This window comes from Python bivittatus, unplaced genomic scaffold, assembly GCF_059951505.1.
Source record: "Python bivittatus isolate LINGU-HERP-01145 unplaced genomic scaffold, Pbiv_v1 ctg000020_np1212, whole genome shotgun sequence".
Taxonomy (NCBI): Eukaryota; Metazoa; Chordata; class Lepidosauria; order Squamata; family Pythonidae; genus Python; species Python bivittatus.
In genome coordinates this window covers 85,283,615-85,306,919 of record NW_028277030.1, presented here as the reverse complement: position 1 = coordinate 85,306,919, position 23,305 = coordinate 85,283,615, and the positions used below count along the sequence as shown (strand labels likewise).

General features: G+C 36.5%; 1 protein-coding gene across 24 annotated transcripts in view; it reads right to left on the bottom strand.

Moving 5' to 3' along the window:
* Positions 1-23,305, bottom strand: part of AFDN (afadin, adherens junction formation factor) — a 102,674-nt gene that overhangs the window by 54,091 nt on the left and 25,278 nt on the right. For 15 of the 24 annotated variants that reach the window (XM_088143052.1, XM_088143084.1, XM_088143125.1 and 12 more), the window contains exons 5-9: positions 21,076-21,236; positions 17,400-17,557; positions 16,340-16,451; positions 15,683-15,850; positions 10,619-10,663 (exon numbers count right to left, since the gene is read on the bottom strand). In XM_088143052.1, coding sequence (XP_087999178.1) covers positions 10,619-10,663; positions 15,683-15,850; positions 16,340-16,451; positions 17,400-17,557; positions 21,076-21,236 — 644 coding nt within the window. The remainder of the gene's footprint in view (positions 1-10,618; positions 10,664-15,682; positions 15,851-16,339; positions 16,452-17,399; positions 17,558-21,075; positions 21,237-23,305) is intronic. The other 9 variants (XM_088143068.1, XM_088143115.1, XM_088143073.1 and 6 more) reach the window with 1 other exon arrangement.

Below are 23,305 nucleotides of genomic sequence, written 5' to 3'. Positions count from 1 at the left end.
AAAACTAAGTGCACCTTATGATTCAATAGCTTGTAGAACCACCTTTAGCAGCAATTACTTGAAGTAATAGTTTTCTGTATGACTTTATCAGTCTCTCACATCGTTGTGGAGGAATTTTGGCCCACTCTTCTTTACGACATTGCTTCAGTTCATGGAGGTTTGCGGGCATTTGTTTATGCACAGCTCTCTTGAGGTCCCACCACAGCATTTCAATTGGGTTGAGGTCTTGACTTTGACTGGGCCATTGCAACACTTTGATTCTTTTTTTTTCAGCCATTCTGTTGTAGATTTGCTGGTGTGCTTGGGATCATTGTCCTGTTGCATGACCCAATGTCGGCCAAGCTTTAGCTGTTGGACAGAAGGCCTCACATTTGACTGTAGAATACTTTGGTATACAAAGGAGTTCATGGTCAACTCAATGACTGCAAGGTGCCCAGGTCCTATGGCTGCAAAACAAGCTCAAATCATCATCCCTACACCACCGTGCTTGGTGGTTGGTATGAGATGTTTGTGCTGATATGCTGTGTTTGGTTTTCACCAAGCGTGGCACTGTGCATTATGGCCAAACATCTCCACTTTGGTCTCGTTTGTCCAAAGGACAGTGTTCCAGAAGTCTTGTGATTTGTTCAGATGCAACTTTGCAAACCTAAGCCATGCCGCCATGTTCTTTTTAGAGAGAAAAGGCTTTCTCCTGGTAATCCTTCCAAACAAACCATACTTGTTCAGTCTTTTTCTAATCGTACTATCATGAACTTTAACATTTAACATGCTGAGGCCTGTAGAGTCTGAGATGTAACTCTTGGATTTTTTGCAATTTCTCTGAGCGTTGCATGGTCTGACCTTGGAGTGAATTTTCTGGGACGTCTGCTCCTGGGAAGACTGGCAACTGTCTTGAATGTTTTCCACTTGTGAATAATCTTCCTCACTGTAGAATGATGGACTTTAAATTGTTTGGAAATGGCTTTATAACCCTTCCCAGATTGATGGGCAGCAACAATTGCTTCTCTAAGATCATTGCTGATGTCTTTATTCTTTGCCATTGTGTTACCACACACCTCAATGCTCGAAACCAGCAAACTCCTAAAACTTTGGCTTCTATAGAGGTAGTCACACTTGCTGATGATCAATTGATCAAGGGCATTTGATTAGCAGCACCTGGCTACTACTTAGCCTCTTCAAACCTACGGAAGCAGTAAGGGTGTACTTAGTTTTTTACACATGGCTTCTCCATTTTGGCTTTCTTTTTGTAAAATAAATGATGACATGGTGTAATATGTCATGTGTTGTTGTTCATCTGAAGTTGTATTTACCTACTTTTAAGAACTGCTAAGAACCAGATGAATCTGCTGTTGGATTTCTATAGTTGAGTTTTCCCTTTTCTTCATGTTGAACTTAAAAGCTTGAGAACTGAGAATTGTTTATATATTTTATTATCTATATTTGGGAACAATAAGAGACAGCTTTCTATAGCTGGGATTATAACTGCTGTGTTGTTAGAGAACTTGGAAGAAAGCTGTTGCTATTGGATTATAACTTGTTCTCTGAAGATACTGAACTTTGCACTGTCTACAATGGCTTCAACAGGGAAGAAGGATAAGGAAAAGGAAGGAGAATCAACAAGAACTTCTATAGAACCAGGTGAGGGGGGTGGAGATATGAAAAAAGTACTAGATGCAATTGCTGCCTTAAGCCACCAGATGGACCAAAGAGACACAAAAATGAATGAAAAAATAGACAATTTAAAGAAGGAATTGACTCAAGATTTAAGAAATGAGGTCCAGAAAGTGAAGGATGTGGTGGATAATTTGTTAACTGATCTCAAGAATACTCAAGGACAGGTACAGTTGTTAGAAATTAAGTCAGAAGCAGTCACTAAAGATATTGATCGAAATCTGGATGCTATTGGATTAGCAGAAATGAGGGAGAAAGAATTTATATTGAGATTGAGATCAGTAATGGAAAATCCTGGGGAAGATGTAAGAAAATCCATTATTACCACATTAGCACAAACTTTGGAGATGGAGGAACAAGATTTAGACTCTGAAATAGATAAAGTTTATAGAGTCAATTCACGTTATGCTAGAGAAAAAAAGGTCCCAAGTGACATACTAATTCATTTTGTACGGAAGGTCACAAGAGAACAAATCTTGAAAAAACACTATAATGATGGACTGAGTATCGCAGGCAAAAAGGTGATTATTTTAAAAGAAATACCTTTAAGAATCTTGAGAAAAAGAAAGGATTACTCCTTCTTTACAGATAAATTAAAGCAACACGGTATTTCTTTCAGATGGGAGAGACTAGAAGGAGTATCTTTTATGTATAAAGAGCAAAGATTTAGAATAAATTCTACTTTAAAGGCAGAAACCTTTTTGGAAAAATATAAGGCAGACTTTTGCAATACCCATAAAGAAATAGAAGACAAAGAAAAAGAAAAGACTACAGAAGATATCGAAACCAGTGCGGATTTAACAAAACTTGGGGCTTCTGGAGTGGATTATAAAAGACTCTAATACAAATATACTTATGGATTACAAATAGTTAACCTGGAATATAAATGGAGCAAATGCTCTTCAAAAAAGAAAGAAATTTTTTCATTTTTTAAAGAAACTGAATTTGGATATAATCTGTCTGCAAGAGACACATATTTGTAAAAAAGACATTAAATACTTGGTGTGGAAACAAATTGGAGAAGAATTCATATCGGCTGGACCAAAAAAGACAAGTTGTTGTTTTGTACATACAATTAAAATTGAATCCACAATTGATCTTGACTGATGATGGAGGAAGGTATGTGGCAGTTGAAATTAGTATACAAGGGGTTAAAACACTAGTTGTTGGATTGTATGCTCCAAATGTTGATAAAGGGATATTTTATAAAAACGTAATGGGCAAATTGATGGACTTACAATATGAGAATTGGTGCCTTATGGGTGATTGGAATGGGGTGATTTCTCCAATGAAAGACAAACAGTCCCCAAAGGGGCTGAGACTTAAACAAGGAAAACTACCCCAAACATTCTTTGATTTGAAAGACATGTTGGATTTACAAGATATTTGGAGACTTTTAAATGGAAATTCTAAGGAGTACACATATTTTTCTCAGAGATTTAAATCCTTCTCTCGAATAGATATGTTTTTGATTTCTAAAACTCTGATGATGGATGTTACTAAAGTTGAAATATTACCTAAGACCTTTTCAGACCATAATCCTGTTGACTATTAAAGGGAAAAAGAGTACATTTCGATGGAGATTAAATGAGACAATTCTACGGAAAAATGAAATAGTTGATATTTGTAAAAAAAAGATAAGAGAGTTTTTTCAATTTAATATTAACAAAGGCACTAATACACAGACTGTTTGGGATGCTAGTAAGGCTTACATGAGAGGTTATTTCATTCAATATAATGCCCAGGTGAAGAGAAAAAAACAAGAGAAGATGCAATTGATTTTAGATGAAATTAAAAATAAAGAGATTGAGATGAGAAACAATCCATTGGATGAGACTTTGAATACACAAATTAAATTTTTACAAAAACAAATGTCAATGTTAATGATACAGGAATTAGAAACTCAATTGAAATGTACGAAACAGAAATATTTTGAATTTGCGAATAAACCAGGTAGATGGCTAGCTTATAAATTGCGTAAACAAAGACAGAAAAGATTAATTTCTAAAATACAACACAATGGGAAGACTTTAATGGATAACGCAGGCATTCAAGAAGTCTTTTTTGTTATTACTCATCATTATGTAAAAAACAAGATGTTCAGACGATATCGATAAATATCTGTCTAAACAAAAATTTCCTATTCTTTTTGATCAACAGACAAAATTACTTCATGATCATATAACATTAGAGGAAATGTCAACTGCCTTTAAGAAAATTAATTGTGGAAAAGCACCTGCCTCAGATGGTTTATCAGCGGCCTACTATAAACATTTTGAGGAGGAGCTTTGTCTTCCTTTACAAATGACTATGAATTCAATTTTGGACATAGGTGTAATGCCAGAAACTTGGAAAGAAGCCCATATTACCTTGATTCCAAAAGATCAACAGGATTTGTCCTTGACAAAGTACTATAGACCAATATCTCTATTGAACAATGATTATAAGATATTCACAACAATTCTAGTGGAAAGAATGAAGAATATTCTTGTAAAATTTATCCATCAGGATCAAGCAGGATTTCTACCAAAAAGACAAATTAGAGATAACATCCAAAATGTTTTGGATATATTAGAGTACCTGGAACAACATTATGAAAAACAGGCAGCTTTGATATTTTTGGATGCTGAAAAAGCCTTTGATAATTTAAATTGGCCTTTTATGTTTAAAGTTTTGGATTTTATGAAATCTGAGGAAAACTTTGTTAAATGGATTAAATCAATATATATACCACAAACCGCAAAAATAATTGTTAATGGAGACTTTACTAAACCATGTGAAATTCAAAAAGGTACGAGACAAGGATGCCCCTTGTCTCCACTATTATTCATATTGGTTTTAGAAGTATTACTTAGAGATATTAGACAAGATGACAACATTTTGGGAAACCATTGATGGACTATTTGCAAAATGCAGACGGGATGAAGCTTACATGGGGATTTGAAGATTAGATTATAAATGTAATGGGATATGTTTTGACAAAGAATTATTCCTACTTAACGTATTAAAAACTAGCGCCTATGATAGCCTTATTATTCCTAAGACCAGAGATAGATTGGAAGTTATTTTTCATATCTTTTTTCTTTTTCTTTATCTCACTTTTTCTTTTCCTTTTCTTTATATTTTATATTTTGTATTTCCAATTTTCTTTTTCATTTCTAACTTTTAAATATGTATCTTTAAAATTTCAATAAAATATTATTAAAAAAAAAAGAACCAGATGATTTTTGTTATGTCCTGATATGTAAAACCATAGAACTCAAAGAGGATGTACTTCTTTTTCACACGACTGTATAACATTCATTGATCCAGGAAAGGAACTCCAGAATATTTTATTTTTCCCCAAACTATGCTGAATTTCCTTCCAGACAATGTTGTTCAGTTTCCGGTAGTAAATCCTCTGATCCGGAAGTGGTTTGGGATATTCCAAGAGTGGCCCAGACCTGAAATAGACCTGCTTCATCCAGAACACTTCAAACCACTTCCAGTTAAGAGGATTTACTTCCAGAAACTGCTAAATCACCCCAACATAGCATGTCTTTAACAAATAACTACAGCTTGTCTTTTAAACATTGGCCCTAAGGTAGTAAGAGCTAATGTAGCACACACCCAATAGATTGAATTTATAATCAATGGTCCCTATTTGAAATCCCATCTCTAGAATAAACTGACATGGGGAATTTAGAGAAGCATTCTATATTTCTTTTAGTCTCAAGCTTCCCACTGGCTATATATGGAATAATGCTGATGTGTAAATTGATCCATGTGAAATGCTGCAAATACAAGATAAATATTAAGCATTATTTTCTTTGGTTTAACTGTCTCCTGCTTGAGAGCATCAGGAATTAACAGAATCTTCACCCTGAGACACGCAAAAAATTTATGAACAAAAAACATTATTGTACAATGTGTCATCAAAATGTGGTTTGTTATAAAACTGAAGCTTTCATTCACTTTCTCCCTCGCAGTGTTTGTAACAAAAACATTATTGAATACTCCATGCTTCTGCATATATAACCCTACAAGAGCATTATACAAAACCTACAAATAAATCTGCTGCTTTAACTAATTTGTTGAGCTTTTTCCTTAAGATGAGAATATCAGGGGAGAATCTTAGAAGATGCTGAGTTTTGGTAAACTCCTTAGTCAAATTCTAGTCCTGCAGAATCCAAAATGTTTTTAAGAGGATATTTACTGAGAAACTAAATTAGGAAATTTAAAATTGTTGTAACCTACTCCAACTATCTGTCGCAACAAACATAATAAGGACCAGGCTGAGCTGTAAATAAGCTACCCACTGACCCATTCCCCCAAGCAAAACTACCAAAGTGAAAATGTGAGAGAACAAGAAAATGTGTATCTTTCCATACCAGTCTATGGAGGTTATTTTTAATCCAACAGGGAGGCAGGTAGATGGTGGAATTAGGAATATGACATATCCCTTATTTTATAGACCCTCCATTCACTCCCCATGACCATGTGTCTATCATTGCTTTCTACTGCCACCTCCAGTAATCCCAAATAGTTGAAAGCAATGGGCCTATCCCTATTGTCAATGAAGAAGCATTAGGGGATCCATTGTTGCTTGTCACACTGGTTCTATCCAAACTGTTTCTTGTATTAAAGATTAAACATAAAGACAAATGCCTTAGCAAAGCTCAGATGGCAACTCCAACTGACCCTGTATTTTATTTCTTCTCTATAGTACCATTAAAGGTAGAGAGGTGAAAGAATCCTGCATCTCAACAGATAAGTAGCAGCTCTGTTAATCCAGTCTCTCCTCTGGCTGCTAATGAAAAGAAAAAAAAAAAGGACAGAACCTGATACAAAAAGGCAGGCTTTTCTCCTTAGTACTGTCTTAACAATAGCAAAGCTCTTAGGGTAAAGGTAGAAACTGAAATTAAGAAGAAAAAAATATTAGCTTAATTTATCTGAAAATATTTATTTATTTATTTATTCAGCCACTTGCTCAACATGCAACTCAAGGCTGTGTATACCATTAAAAAAAGAAAACAAACTAGCAAAAATAACTACAAAAATAAAAGATAATACAATATAATAAAACATATTAGTTTAAACAACCAAAGACAATCTCTCAAGATAGGCTCACAAGACCTGCCTGGGGAAAACAGAGTTCCAGAGTCTTTAGACAGGATTGGGGCCCTTCAAATCCCAGAGAAAATGCTGTTCCAAAGGGCAGGTATGGTGACAAAGAAGGCACATCTCCTGGGTATCATAAGCAATGGATCCCAGAGCATATCAATCTTATCAGATCTTTCTGGGTGGGGAGAGATAATTAGAGACAAGCAAGCCTGCAAATAACCAGGCCCTATGCATTGAAGGCTTTAAAGGTGATAACTACACCCTGAATCACACTCAGAAACCCACCCAGCAACAAGTACAGTCACAAAGGAACAGTGCTACATGGGCATACCAAGTTGTGCTCATAATAATCTGTGTGCTGCATTCTGGACCTGCTGTAGCCTCCAAATGGTCTTCAAAGTCAGTTCCATGTAGAGCACATTGTGGTAATCCAGATGAGAGCTGACCAAGGCATGAGTGAGTATGGCCTTCTGAACCAGGAATGGATTTCTGCAAAGGCCTCTGAGCCATGACAGCCACCTGCTCTTTAAAGAGAACTCATGAATCTAGGAGGAACCCTAAACAGCAAACAACTATTTTATAGTCTTTTACTGTCTGAAGCAGTGGGACCTCATTGAGAACCAAAGATGGAAAATCTCCAAGAGGCTTCAAAACCTGCAGCCATGCAGTCTTGCTAGAATTGAGCCTAAGTCTATTCCTCCCCATTCAGACCCTCACATCTTCCACAAATGAAGTCAGAATCTTGACGGAATCATTTGGGCAACCAGGGGCTAAGATGTACAACTGGGTAATATCAACTTACTGATGATATATAACCCTATGCTGATACGTGACTTCATCCAGAGGCCTCATGTAGTTATTAAATATGAGCAGGGAGAGAACCCATCCCTGAGGCACCGCACAAAGCATGGGCCAGGGTTGGACTTCTCCTGGAGGAAGGAGGAGAACAACCACAACACTGTGTCTCCCACTTCTAACTTTCTGAGCCAGTCCAAAAGGATATCATGACTGATGGTATTGAAAGCCTCTCAATATCAACTACAGACTGGAGTGACCAGTCTCACCAGTGCTGTAGTTTTATTCAGGTCACCACCATCAGCACCACCAAGTACTTAACAATAGATATCATCCCTGCCACTAGGCAAGTATTCACAGCTGCTGCATAAGCACTTAGCACCACTGCTTCCACCATTTTGCAGCTTAGCACCAAGCAGTTGATCAACAGTACTTCTAAGTAAGCAAATGTAACTGTTCAACAGCTGATCAGCAGTACTGCTGTTGCTGCTCCTTAATGGGTATAGCCAGTTCACATTTTGTCCAGCTCCTGGACTGATTCTGATGATGCCAGAAATTTCCGGGATCCTGCTCCCTGCAGGGCCACTCCTTGCAAGCCAATCTGGCAACATTGATCATTTCAACCTCCACCACTACTGTGGTCAAAGTTCTTAAAAGCTGCCAACAGTTCCAGTGGCACCAGAAGACTTTCCACTCCATCCAGAGCTATTTTCTTCATCTACCAACCTTCTTAAACATATGTACTAAACCATCTAAACTCTGGTTTCACACACTATCAACTTGCCTCTGTGCCCTTACAAATAAAAACAACGCCACCACTCTCCCGGCATGCTCTTTTATTAATGGCATAATTTTTCCTTACTGAGACCTTAATGAATAACTTTGATTTTTTAAATGAATCTTAATCTGACTGACTGGTTTACCTGTGCTAAGACACTGCACAGAATCCTCAATAAATATAAACCCTCAATATGAAGACAAATTCAAAATACAGACAATTTTAATAACTCTAGATGTAGTCAAAATGATGCAACCCGCTTAGCAAAACTCAAGAAGAAAATATTTAAGGTTTTTTTCAATATCGTAAAAAATAAGTCCAAATATTTTGGAATTCCAAAATATTCCAAAAATAAGTCCAAATAATTTGGAATAAATTCCAAATATTTTGGAATTATTCTTTTTTTTAAAAAAAAGCAGACAGTGATTAACAGGCAGTTTTGTCCCTGTGCAACCAAGACTAATTTTAGTACCAGCCTATCTTTTTGCAGGTTAGGGAGTACCATAGATAGCAGTTCATATGGACTGCAATCCCATCTAATCTTGTGGCCCTGGCATAAAAAGGAAATTTTTCCCAAATTCATATTGTCTTCTACGGCCAGAGCATTCTAAAGATTTTGAACTTGCCCCATCAGAACATAGAACACTTAAACCATTCCAGTGGAATGTTTCAGTGGGCTGTTGGTCCTTGACCCAAAAAAAAAACACATTTCCCTTTTCAGCTCATGCTTAGTTTTTAACTTTAATTAGAAATGAAAAGTACATAGATTCAAAATACTGGGCCCAAACTAAATGCACACATACATACTTGATTAGTGTTTGCCAGTGATAAGGCCAAGCTATCTATCATAGATCCAACCTAAACTGTTCCTTCTCAGTTTATCACCATGACAGCAAATTCTCCCAGGAGCTGCTATATAACCATGGAGCAGCCAAACTTGGTACTGTTATGCCTGGTCCTCTCAACAATGTTATGCTATAAAAATCAGAGACTAAATCCTACAGTGGTACTAAATATCATTATGTGAACCCCAAATAAACAAACAGACTGACAGACAGCTAGATCCATGGTATAGTAAGCATACTGTTTCTCAAGGTAGCATGCAGACATAGCTTACCTGGGATGCAAATTGCCTCTATAACTCAGAAAAGAGCCACAAGACAGAAGGAGAAAACTAGGAAGGCAGAGCAGCCAAATCCTGTGTTAAGAATGCTAATGCAAATGGAACTGAATGCAATTCTGGGAAACACAGAAACATTCCATTTTCCCTCCAGGCCATGGTAATCTGACTTCCAGGAAACTCTATTCCCGAGTCTGGGAATAGAGGAACCTCTTACAGTTTGGGATTAGGAAACAAAAAACAAAAATTTGTTTTGCACTAGTTGCTCTCATTTCATAGACATATTTTTTTGGTTTGAGCTCAGGTAAATATTGCTCCTACAGTAGCAACTACTGCTTCAGACCCAGTCAGCTCTCACTCATATTTTAGATAGAGCAGTAAAAACTGCTAGCAGTATTATAGCATTTTTATGCCATTACTCTAATTGTTAAATATAATAAGAAAAAAGTTGCAAAAGGTCAAATATATATAAATATTCCCCTCTCACCCCTATGGGTGGTATGTGTCTTCCTCAATCTCAGGTCCTCTACCAGAGGCCTGGGAGTTTGAGGGTTCTGTGCAGGGTCTTAGCTGTTCCTAGCACTGCACTCTTCTGGGCAGAGAGCTGTGAGGTTGTTCCTGGGATCTGCTGGAGCCACTCTCCCAGCTTAGGAGTCACAGGCCTGAGTGGTCCTACCACCACTGGGACCACTTTGGCCTTTACTTTCCATATACATACATTCATACATACATACATCTGTCCTTCTCCCAAAAAAGTACGCTTTTTTTGTTTCTATCTTTGTAAGAAATTCATTATTAGACTGGTGGAATTTATGTTACAAAAGTCTGGGAAATTAATGATACACGAGATTGAGATCACTGATTGTGGGCACGCTATTTATTCTTTTAAAAAAAGGTAAAAACCCAACTCCCCTGTATACTGAAATCATAGATGACAAATAGGAAAACCCATACTACTCTTTCAAAAGTCATATTACCTGACCATGTTTGTGTGTGTAGGTGAGAGAGAGAACAGCTTCTTTTTTTTTTTTAACTATTTAGCAATAAAAGAAGGAAAATGAAAGGTCTGTTTTCAAAATGGACAGAAGCCCTTTTTGCTAACAGAATTTTAGTGATTAGTGAGAAACAACAGTATTAAATAATAGAATTACCTTCATAATTGGGATAGTTGTAGTAGGCAAAGTGATTCCTTCTCCCTGGGATTAGAAAACACATGCACAGGACCCAGGTGAAGGCAGCATCAGCAGGACAGATACCATGCAGAACATGCGGAGGAGGGCAGAGAAAAGAAAAGATAGGAAAGAGTGAAATTGTAAGCCAACAACACTTACTCAATTTAAAAGGATGCAGTGCTTTTAATACTTTCAACTTTAAAAACTGCACAGAATATATAGACATTGGTGTTGTGGATGGATTAATACGATTAAGTAGTTGGCAACAAGCTGCTAGAAGAAAGCACAGAAAAATCACCAAGCAAAGTGGAAAGGCCATAACTGATTGTATACAGACTAGAAAATAACTTCATGTTAGAGTTCCATTTCATTATATTCACTGCTCTGTCTTTCATCTGTTTATTTTTGCAACCATACCAGCATACTATAATATACTGTATAAAAAGAGAGTCCTCTAATTATATATCCACCAAACACTAGCTTATAGGCACAATAACAGAATATCAGAATGCTGTTATATGTGATATACGCTATATTGAAAGTTATGTCTTATGCTGAGAAAACCTGCCCATTAAAAGGAGCACATGTCCTATCACATGTGAAAGGGGTATAAATTTATTCTGCTTTCAGTAGTATAGTAACAAAGATATGAACCATGGAGCCCACTGAGTGATTTTGGGGCAGTCAATTTCTCAGGACAGCCCACATTATTTATTTCTGTGAGAATGAAATGAGGGAAAATCTCCATCTACCCTACTTTAAGCTGCCAGAAGAAAGGCAATGTATAAATGCAATAAATAAATAGGCATGGAACATGACAACTAACTGCTCAGTCAGCATACTAATTGCAATACAAAAGTCATATCCCATTTCCTCTGTCTACGAATAATTCCATGCATTACAAGTACTGCAGATTAAGGTAATCTTGCTGACATATGTAGATTCCCTAGTCCTCTGTTATACGCAGGGAAAGCTCAGAACAAGATTAATTTGTTGTTGCTTTTTTAATATTACGTCTAGAAAAGGATACATCTGTTTGGATAAGATTCCTTTTCAATAAATAATTGCCCTACGTATCTCTTAAGGGAGAGAAAAACTGCCGAAGAATTAGAATTATCTTCAATATCACATTTTTTTATTCTAAAAAGCATGGGACTAGGATACTGTTTGACCAAATTTCTATTAAAAACTACTATTAATATAGTTACATGACATAATATATGTAAAAGAAAGTTTACTGACTAAAATATTTTCAATCTATAGTATGATTCAATCCATGATCAAAGCTCTCAAATTAAATACATAATTGCTCCTATTAAAAGACTGAAAAGTATTTTTATTCCTCTTTTCAATTAAAAAAAAACATTTCAGAACTTAAAAACAGAATAGTAATACAAAAGGAAGTCAGTGACAATAGTAAAAGATAACAGATACCAAAGCACAAATAAAAAAACAAGGTTAAAACGAAAATCAAAACCTTCATTAGAAAAATCTTAATGAATATAAGGCAGTTACTTGTGGGGAAAGTATTCTAACTTGCAGGATGGCACATTAAAACAGTACTTCCCTTTGTCAACCCTCTATTTGATTTCATATTGCAGGGACATCGAGAGAGATCTCCAAAAATGATCTCAACAAACAACATGGGCAAGCTTGATGTTGGAAAAGGTAAACCCTTCAGGTATTCGGTCCCCAAGCCATTTAGAGACTTAAAGGCAAAGGCAAACAGTTTGGATTGTATTTGGGAACAGACCAGAAGCCAATGTAGTTGTAAAATCAGCTCTGGAAAAAAACAAAGTTCCTATTGTGTGGTCTCAGCAACCTAACAGATACAATACATGTTCAGTTAACCACAGTTTTAAGGAAATCTTCAAGCAAACCTGGAATTTCTTTAAATGATTAATTTTCTTCTTGCCATTTCCCTACACATCCAAATCAGAAACATTAAAAGAAGAGTCACACATTATTTTTTAAAAAGAAGATATTATACATTTAATATATGAAGTATATTTTAAGTATATTGTAAGAAAAGCATTCCAATAAAATCCTGGTATCAATACAGTTTCAGTAAAATGTGGAGGTCAAGAAAATCTGGATGAGGAATATTATACATAATACAGTGCACATAATACATGCACATGTTAATGTATGCATATGCATCTACAGTATATGCCTATGAAAATGGATAGGAAAAGAATCCAGATTCTTTACTCTTGAACCTTTCAACATTACAGACAAGCCTAGATACAGTACATGTTAGCATTGTGCAATGCTGCTTTCTACTTTCAGTAGATTTTTCTTCACTTACATACATTTTTTGTCTCACTCTTCTTTCAAAACTCATGTTTTTAATCAGACAAAATGGTGAAAAAGACAATATGAGATAGCCTTATCCCTAGGTACTGTGGACACCTTCCCTAACATACACAGAGAAAATATATTTGATTTGATTTTTTTAAAAACAGCATGCTGCAGAAATAAAATCCTAAAGCCTCAAGTATATTTATTTCAAAGAAAGTTTTTCGCCCAATATATACTTTGGAAGTTCAATAAGCCTGGAGAGTTCTTTGGAAGTACAATAAGCCTGGGGAGAAAAAAAAAAGAAGGTAAGAGTAGAGAGCATCAAGGAAAAGTAGAGATGGTGTTCAGGAGCAGTATCACAACTTCATCTTCTGGTAAAAGGGTAGTTTGTAACTGACCATGGTCATCAGTGCCAGCAATTTAGTGGGAGTCCTATAACATGCTGTCAACATTCCAAATCTCACCCAGTGCAAAAAGGTTGGGGTTTTTTGGCCTAGGCTGAGAATCTGTGACTGACCTAATTTGTGACAAGCCCAATGCCAAGGTGAGTTTACTGATGAGAAACATCCCAAGGCCATTACCTTTCATGATATCACAATGTATCTTAAGTAGCACTGATAATCTCCACATGCTATAGCATCAACATTCCTTAAAACTGTGCACTGCTACCTAATGCTTTACAAAAGAACTGTTCAGTACTTCTGTTACTAAATTTATACGACCACACTGTTCGTATAGGAATCTTTCATGCGCTTTCCCTTGTCAGCCCTCTGCCCTTATCTCCTTAAAATCAATCTCTTACTTTTAATAGGCTCTGCCACATTTCTGCTGCAATCATGTCAAATACGCCTGATGCACAGTCACAGAACCTTTCTTCAGAACTGTCCTAAGTCTTTCAACAAGCCAAGACACTGTAGTTGTTCCATTTTAATCGGAAGTTATGTCTTATCAGCGATCATGCAAACATATAGAGTGAATACAATCAATTATCATTTAACACGTTCTAAAAGCAGGAATTTAGAAATATGGAAGTGACACGTGCTTCTAATTTTATAAGAGAAATAATTTAATATTTCAATAGCACCTTATAAAATAATGACTAAAATACAAAGGTGTTTGACTGTGTCTGAAAGAAATATTCTGTTCTAGGATGGCTCATGTTAAACTTCAACATAAAATAATGGGGGAAGGGTATGAAACTGAAATTATTCTTATGTATGAGGAAATACTTTCACTGTACATACTTGACTACTTATTCAGCACTATATGAATTCTTGTACAACACTTATAGTATGTTAGAAACAGCTATTTTTCTTCTATTGATAGATCTTTAAAATTAGCCTGGTACTTAGGCTAAGCACAAAATACTTTAACTAGATGGCTCAGAATGTAAAACTATAAAATAGATGTAGCGTAAAAAATAACAACTATAATAAAGCTTTAAACCAGGAGTCTCAAACTCATGACCCATGGACTGCATACAGCTAAGTCACCCCCTCTGCCCTCCAAGTCATTTTCTGTGGTCCACAAGCCCACTTTGTAGGCACTAAAGATGCTGCCCAGCAAGGCATGGGCACTGAGAACTATGTAAACACACATGCTGGATCATGGGATGCTCTCCAGGAAGAGGAGTGGCCTGGCAGCATCACACCTCAGCCCAACCCAGTGGACCTCCCAGCAACAGCAGGCCCTGGTTGCCTGGATCAAGCCATCAGCACCTTGAGGGCTTGTGCAGAGCAGTCCTGCCCTCCAAGACCCCCCATCCCCATCTCATGTTCTGTGGCAGGCACTGCTTCTGAGGAGACAAATCCTCCACACAGAAGCAGCAGGGAGATGAGGCTGGGCCAGGAGAGACTTGTTTGAGGCAAAGGCTGTCTGAGAGAGGGAAGGAGGCAGTAGGTGAGGAGGAGGTCATCTTTGCTCTTTCACCACAATGGTCTCTGCTAGGCAAGAAGTAGGAAAGACAGTGAGCAAATAAGCAAGATCTCTTTGACAGGGGAAGGGAGGGACGAAGGACTGACTCTGCAAGGCAAGGAGAGAGAAGGGAAAGCAAAGCAAGATTTGGGCATCTCTAGTGGAATGGGTTTCCTAGATTATATCATCCCAGATATGATCTTGAAAAAATATTATCAACCCAGGAGTAAAACCAAACACTGGTTAATGAAAAACTGCCAATTGTACCCAAAGTAAAGTGGTTGTGTTTCAAAGTAAAGTTTTTATTTAATACATTTATCTTTAACGGAATATTGTGGTACACTTCATTCCCAACTCATCAGGGACATTTATATCAATGTATGAAAAGACTTCATACATTTCAATGTTTGAAAAGTTGTTATGAACCTTAAACTAATGACCTTTTCCTTGTGGAACACTTCTTTGATTATTTGAATTGAGAACCTGCTTTAATTAAGCTAACACAGTTAAAATTTAAGGAAACTATTTTACTATTGCTACACTTCTGAAGCACAAAGATTTTATACAATATATTTGTAACAACTCTTGTTCTGGTTCTGTGTATAGCTTATCTAACATAAATATAACATTATGGGAAAATGCTCCAATGGCTTTCTCTAGCTATCCCTGGAAGACACAATTAGAGCATCCTCTATCCCTCTTCTTTTCTATAAAGCAGTACAAATCACATCTACACATCCCAGGCTGGAACTCTCAGAAATTGTCAAGAGTAATTCTGAAAGCCAATCACTCTAAACACAAATAATATTTTAATAACATAATTCTTACCTGGACTTAGTTCAACCAGATAAGGTAGCTTCTCAGGGGGAAGAGAAGAGCCATAACCAGACCTGTCAATTCTTTCCTTTCCTTTTAATAGCTTTACGTCAACTTGCTTCTTCAACTTCTTTGGGACATAATCAGGTGGCCGCCTTTTTAACTGAAAGACTAATATTCCTAAAATACAAAATCACAAACAGATCATTTAATACTGACCTGAAAAATAGAAGCATAAATTAACTACATTAAATGGCCAATCGTCAATGCTGTCATAATGTCGCATTACAAAGTTACAGCCACTTCACTACAAAATCAAATTATATTCAGATCTACTACCAATTCTTATCTGGTACTATGTAATGGACCTACACAAACCTCACTATACAGACCTTCTTTTTATGAATTATTAAATTATCCTTTCACTCAATCCTGTTCTTCAGCCTTGAACTCTAAGGCTATCCAAACCACTGTTTGACTTTTCAGCCACTGAGGCACATACAGCATGTTTCAATCTAGATTCAAGTACTGCAGGAAAGTCTCTTCTGATTTATTCCAAAGTCTAGGCACAAATCTCAGACCCTTCAGACTTGTTCACAACTCACTAATGGTACTGTGTCAAAGTAGAGCCACTATGTTGTGTTAAATGTTCTGTAAAACTAAAGTTACCTTTGTCACTTGGCCATTCCCTGAATATTTGAAGTGGGCATTCATCGTCATCAAGGATAGATTCTTTAGCACCATTATCATCAGAATGCTGGGCGCCAGGAGGAAGCATGACCTACAGAAAAGACAAAGTATAAGAAGACAGAAAGTTTCCATACTATTTGTAATAATAATATGCTTCAGTCTACACTCTGCTCATACTTCAGTTTAATTTGCTACTCAAGGACAACATTATTAAGCATATCTCATACTTTTGAGCTTCAGTATTACAAAGTAGAAAAGGGGAAACAGATATAATATGGCTTAAGTATTATCACTGCATCTCTGGTTCTTTTAGCTTTGCTTCTACAGTCAGTAGACAATTGAGGATTAGCCTTCCCCAATAATCCCAATTTTGATCAAGGCACTATGCATCTTTTTACTTAGTAAAACAGAACATTAAGCTCTTCCTTCCTACCTACATCTCACATACTTACTGCAAATTTCATAGATCTGGGAGATTGTCTGCGGAAGATTTAAGGTTGTGAGAGGGTAAAAGAGATACAAAGATGAAGAGAGCAGAGGAATTGTGTTTGTTAAATTGAAATCTGCTTATACAGCTCTTTAAAGTCTATAAAGTTATCTCCTCTGTAATGCAAATTGAACATGGATCCTGCAAAATCTTTAAAGGTTTTTTCAAAAGAATTATCTTGAAAATAGCTTATTTATTTTTACATGTTTATTCTGATTTGTATTGCCTTATTGAAGCTGCTGTGAGAGCCCTAAAGAAATAAAAGCAAGGAAAAACAAATAATTTAATTAATTTAACCAATCCAGAATAACACTTAAAGTTACTACTTGGCTACCAGTAGACAAGTCAAATCCAATTCAATCCAATCAAATAAAAAAAACAAAACATTTACTGTGTTAACACTGTGTATTGGCTAAGAAATAAAAGTATTCTCTTATCAGTAATAATATAAAGTAGCAGATATAAAATCCAAATTAGATAGCATTTAAAGATTTCAAATGTTGAGAGAAAGTTAACTACTCTGGGCCTATTTTCTTTCATCAATTTACTCACACGAGCAATACAGTAATCCTTGGGATTTTCCTTTTCCAGGCTATACTTCTCCAGTGCCTCAATAACTGCAAAATCTGCAGTATCTGTAGTAGACAGTAGGATTGTCTTGTATGGTATATTTGGTTTCAAACTGTCTGCATAAATCCTTAGTGTTCCACCTAAAAAATACATTATTTATTCAAGTTATATACTGTGATATATGATTTGCTTTCTTTCATAAATCTCATTAACTTCCCAATAAAAATTTCAAAATGAAGGATCTTTCTCAAAACAAAGACTATTTCTGCAAAACACCATGCTTTCATTAACAAATATAATCAACGTAACTATAAAACCCTAATTCTCCAAGGGCGAACTTGGCATTTTCAAAAGATAGGGCTTTTAGGAAAATTGCATGCTGTTCTCTGACTGAAGGAAGCTTCACTTGCCAAGGAAAATGTCTTCTGTATGATTAATACTCTTCAGTTGTCTTCTTTCACCAAATGATGCAAACTAGCTGCACTGAAGGCACTATTTTTCCTCCATCAAAGCCCTGTAGATTCCAGGGCCTACTACATGCATACTTTTGCATTGCTAAATTTGCCTGAAACATAATATAAGCCAAATTACTTAAGCAGTATTGCTTCTTGCAAGGACAACTTGGAATATTGTCTTAAGATATCTTCAGAGAAGATGATATATTTAAAAATGATGTTAAATATGACATTAAAAAAAGAGACAAGTGCAACACATCCTCAAGGTGCCAATTACTAGTCAAAACAGAAACAAGTAAACATGATCTAAAAGTCTTTGAACTTATTCAATCAATTCTGTTCCAGATTGAAGGTTTCTACCTTGGGAACTGGTTTTGCAGTCAGGTTTGCATTTTCTCCATCTCATGATATTCTGCCCAGATCCTTTTGTGGTAATTGGAGATTTAAACCTTGTGAAGTATACAGACTACAGTGCTACAATGTGCTCTTCACTGAGATACTTTCTGAACCATGTTTGGATTTTGTATGGGCAAAACTGTTAATAAACAATAATAGCACCTGTTCTTCAAGATCTATATCCCAATTTGCTTTTGCCTCCAATTTAAGCTTGAGAAGTGGAGATGTTCACCTTCATCTAAAGTGGCTAATCTGCTAAGAAAAATCAACTGGATAAATTAATTTTCCTCCATTCTACCATCACTATTTTGCTTTTTGAGCTTCTGCTTTCTATATAGTAAAATAGAGATTGATCTGTTAAATAGAGAACAGATCATTCAAAAGGAGGGGGAGGCATGCACTCTGAAACAGAATGCTCATTAAATCCAAAAATACCCACTTTTTCCCCCCCTTCCCAGTGTCAACTACAGAGAAAAAAGCCCATTACTTCTTTTGAGGATGATAGGAATTTATGAAGACAGTTCTCTAAGAGATGTCAATGCCAGCCTTAGGGACAGCTGAAGGACTCTTTTTCTCTAACTGCTCTATCAGCAAAGAAGTGTTAGTGGAGGTAGCAGCCAAAGCAGGGTAGGAGAAAATATAACCACTACTGCAGCTACCCCAATGCATTGCCTACTAGTCCACCCAGCTGTTTGATCAATTATCCCAGCACCTTCCCACATCCCTCTATCAACTGAAACCCAGTGCACCACCACCCACCTGATCTTCCCAGCATCCGTCCAGTCTCCCTTCTCCTTATTTAGCCACTGCTACAACCCATTGTGCCAGCCAATCTTCCCAGTACCTTCTCAACCTCCCCTCTTCGCTCACGAGGAACTCAAAACATTAAGGATGTGCATATCCCACTGGTCTGTCAAATCTTCCAAGAGTATTCTTTCCTTCACTTGGAACTCAAATATGAAACATGCACAAAAGCATATTTATTTTTTAGGGAAAGCAGCCACTACTGTCCAGACTGCTTGCTGAAATAATGGACAAATCCAATATACTGCATTGCTGTCCCAATGAAAATTTTATCCATTGTACCTAAACAATGCCATTAAACCAAAAGTTTATTGTATTCTATCTGTCTGAAATCCATATCAAGGCTGTTAACCTAACAATATTTTCCAAAGTGGTATGTGTCTCTGAAATTCCCTTTCCATGAGAAGACCATCTGGTCTGCCTCTTCCTGAAGACTAACCAAGAACCTCTGGAAGAGACTGGAGTTGGCTCTACATTAAAAAAAAAAGGGGGTCACGAGGAGTCCTTGGGATTCTCTGAGCTTGGTTGTTTTTTTTGCAGACATTTTGCTACCCGGCTAAGTAACATCTTCAGTGCATCTAACTGAAGATGTTACCTAGCCAGGTAACAAAACGTTTCCAAGAAAACAACCAAGCTCAGAGAGCCCCAAGGACTCCACAGTTCAACCATGAGCTACACATATTCTCTTCTATTGGTAAAAAAGGTCATGTCATAGATGAATAGTGGTTGCATTATTCCTAATTATGCACTGTAATTTTATTTTATGATTTCATTAGAATTTTTAATAATGTGTTTTATATACTTGTCTCTTCAAAATAAATATGATACATACATTGGATGACTTTTATTCTATTTTTAAACACAATTCTTCAAAAACAGGAAGGGAAGCACCAAGAATGCACCTGTGTACATCTGACATTAGAATACAGCACTCAGATTTAAATATTGAGAATTATTATTTTAATGAGTAACATGGAACACATATCTAAACTGTGCAAAATGGGTCTACAGGAAGCCACCGCAAAAGCTACAATACAGAAGTGTGCAAAATGTTTTAAATTCTACATTTCCCCTTTTAAGTACAAAACAATTCTTTCACACTTGGAGCAGATTGTCTCAAATATTGTGGCAGTCTTTCAAGCTTGAAACAGTTGTTTTGAGCTCAAAAGATTTATAGAATGATTAAGGCAGCTGTGAGCCTTGCAGGGTAGTCCAGACAAGAAGCACACCCAGATGAACTAATTCTACTTTATTGTTAGGTTACATTAACAGAATCTTGCAAGTCTGAATGTACATTTCACCCCCACCTTTACAGCTCAAGAAACTAGGGAGGGTCCTTTCTGAGACATTTGCCATGCCCACATTCCTGCTGCAGGTTAAGCTGCCTCTTATCCGACCATTGCTCTGGCTGTGTCTCTTCCCCATTTCTCAAGGTGATTCCCACATACCATTACATCAGCCCATTTTAGTACAAAACAAGAGTTTCAAATGCAACACAACTTGTTTGAATAAAAAAAAGTTACTGTATATACTCGCATAAAAGCCCATCTGCGGATAAGCAAACTCTTGAATTTTTAAATAAAATACCATGAAGAATGTGCCACTTGCAGATAAGCCGACCCTCAAAATTTTCGTATGTTTTAATTTTCACAATTGGCTTATCTGGGGGTAATCCACGGATTAGCCATTTTCATGGTAATTTTGGTTAAAAATTCAAGGGTCACCTTATCCGTGAATGGGCTTATCTGCGAGTATATATGGGATATACAGGTATTTTAAAAAAGTATTACTGTACATACTTGCAGATAAGCCCATCCATGGATAAGCCGAACCCAATTTCTAGGGTGCATTTTGGCACGTAAAATTCTTGGCTTATTCACAAGTATATATGGTATGTTTTGATTACAGAAATGATTCAAATTTGAAGTTTTGTACACCCTGCTAAGGCACCAATATTCCTTCACCCACCACATAAATTCCTTGATTTTAATCTACACTTTCACCTGAATCTGGCCTGCCATCAGAACTCCGAAATTCTTGCATTCTTTTTTCTAGCTTCTGTTGTCTCCGCCGTTTCATTACCACTTCTGGGTTGGATATTGTTCGAGTAAAACTGGTCTCAGGCATATCTTTGTAGACTTCTGCTGCAAGACGAGAGTTTTCACTGCCAAAAGAAATTTCAAGAACTATTAAAACATTATGAAATATGCAAGTACATATTATTTTTCCCTTAAAAAATATAAAACATATATTTTCTACACTGAAGTTATATATAAAGCATGAATGTGTAACCAACAGCCCAGGAACTGCATATGTACCTCAGTTACTTAAAGGTACATCACCCACTGGCCAGATAATCAGTGATTTATTGCAGCCATTAATGGAGGAAACCAGTCATCTGCTCCCCAAAACCAGCTTATCATCTCATCAACCAGCTTCTAGAACACTATCACAATTTTCTTGTGACAAATAGTTCTAGAATCTTAGCAATATCAAATGCATCACTAAGAGAAATGAGGAAACCTCACTGCTTTTCCATTTTCCCCCAAAATCCTGCTTAAAGTAATTCCAAGGATATTGAGGGATGAGTATGCATGCATATTAAGAGCACACATGTGGAAACTTACCACAGGTAGTCCCTGGGTTAAGAACACCCCGGTTACAGATGGCCCATAGTTAATAAAGGAGCCTATTTTAGCAAAATTTGAGTTAAATACACAATGATTCAAGTTAAATACACAATGGTTTGAGTTCATTACACAAATACTTATATGATATTATATAATACTATTCTGGCTTATGTACAAATTCAACTTAAGGACAGACCTCGGGAATGGAACTCATTCTTAAACTGGGGACTACCTATAGAGGAAAGGGCACTCATAATTCTTAATTACTGGTTACATACTAAAAGAATCAAAAGTATTTGAAATTATTTGAGAGTGTTACCTTTAAAAAGAATCATTGAACAGAGAAGTGGTATACAATATTTTGAATTCAGAAAGTTCTTTGAAAGCTTAATAGCAAGGAGGGGAGAGGCTCAGGTTCCAGTCCACCCTCAATGACTGAAGCTCACTGCATCATTTTGGGCTAGACTCTCTCAGCCCAAACTAACTCAGAGAGTTGTAGTGAGAAAAAATGGAGATAGGAGTACTATATTATACATACCACCCCAAGCTCCTGGAATAATCTTTTCCCCCCTTGGGGAAAGAGGCAATTGACTAAGACAAAAGCAGCCTAAAGGTCAACTGGTGCAGGAGGGCACCAGAGACACTCTACAGACTGTTCTTCTATGTGTATATTCTGTTCTGCTCAGATTGTTCTCCTTCCCCATGTTGCAAATAATAAAATAAAATCTGATAATGCATTTATGTCCCTAAAAAAGAGATAATGTATTTTAGAACTGATTATAATATTCCCTTTTTCCAAGTGTAAAGTAACAGGTTAAATACGTTAACTTAAATTAACTTTAAATAAGTTAAATTCAAAGAAGAAATTTTTGTTTGCACTAAGAGGCTTTACTTCCATCTTTTCTGCACAGCAACTCACTGTATCCTATAATATTCTGAGAGCGGTGCAACTCTCGAAGTTGCCATAAGATACATTAAAGGAAAAGAGAAATACAGGTAGTCCCCAGTTTAAGAACCAGTTCTGTTCCCGAGGTCTGTCCTTAAGTCAAATTTGTATGTAAGCCAGAACAGTATTATTGTATAATACTGTATAAATAGTATTGTATAATTAACTCAAACCATTGTGTATTTAACTCAAATCATTGTGTATTTAACTCGAATTTTGCTACAATAGGCTCCGTTCTTAACTATGGGTCGTCTGTAAACTGGGCGTTTTTAACCCAAGGACTACCTGATTCTGTTTGCACTGTTATCAAGTGGGTAGAGTTTTCTATAATACTTCAAGTACCAGGAACATAACACTTATCTCCCTTCCCTGAAGTTGATCCTTGGTAATCACGCAGCACTTCAGCTGTAAGCCACTATTTTGCAAACTTCCTATAACTATGTTGTTAATTATGGGTCACCTGTAACCCAGGTGTTCTTAACCCAGGGAACCCCGTGATCAGAATCTGAGAGTGGGGACCATATTATATGAATGGAAATGCTGTTCTGCACGTAAAAAACTTTTTAGTTCTACCCCATAATCAATAAGTTATGTGGTAAGAACCTATCAGTAAAGTAATAAAACAAACCCGTATTTTAACAGTTTCTGTAATTTTAT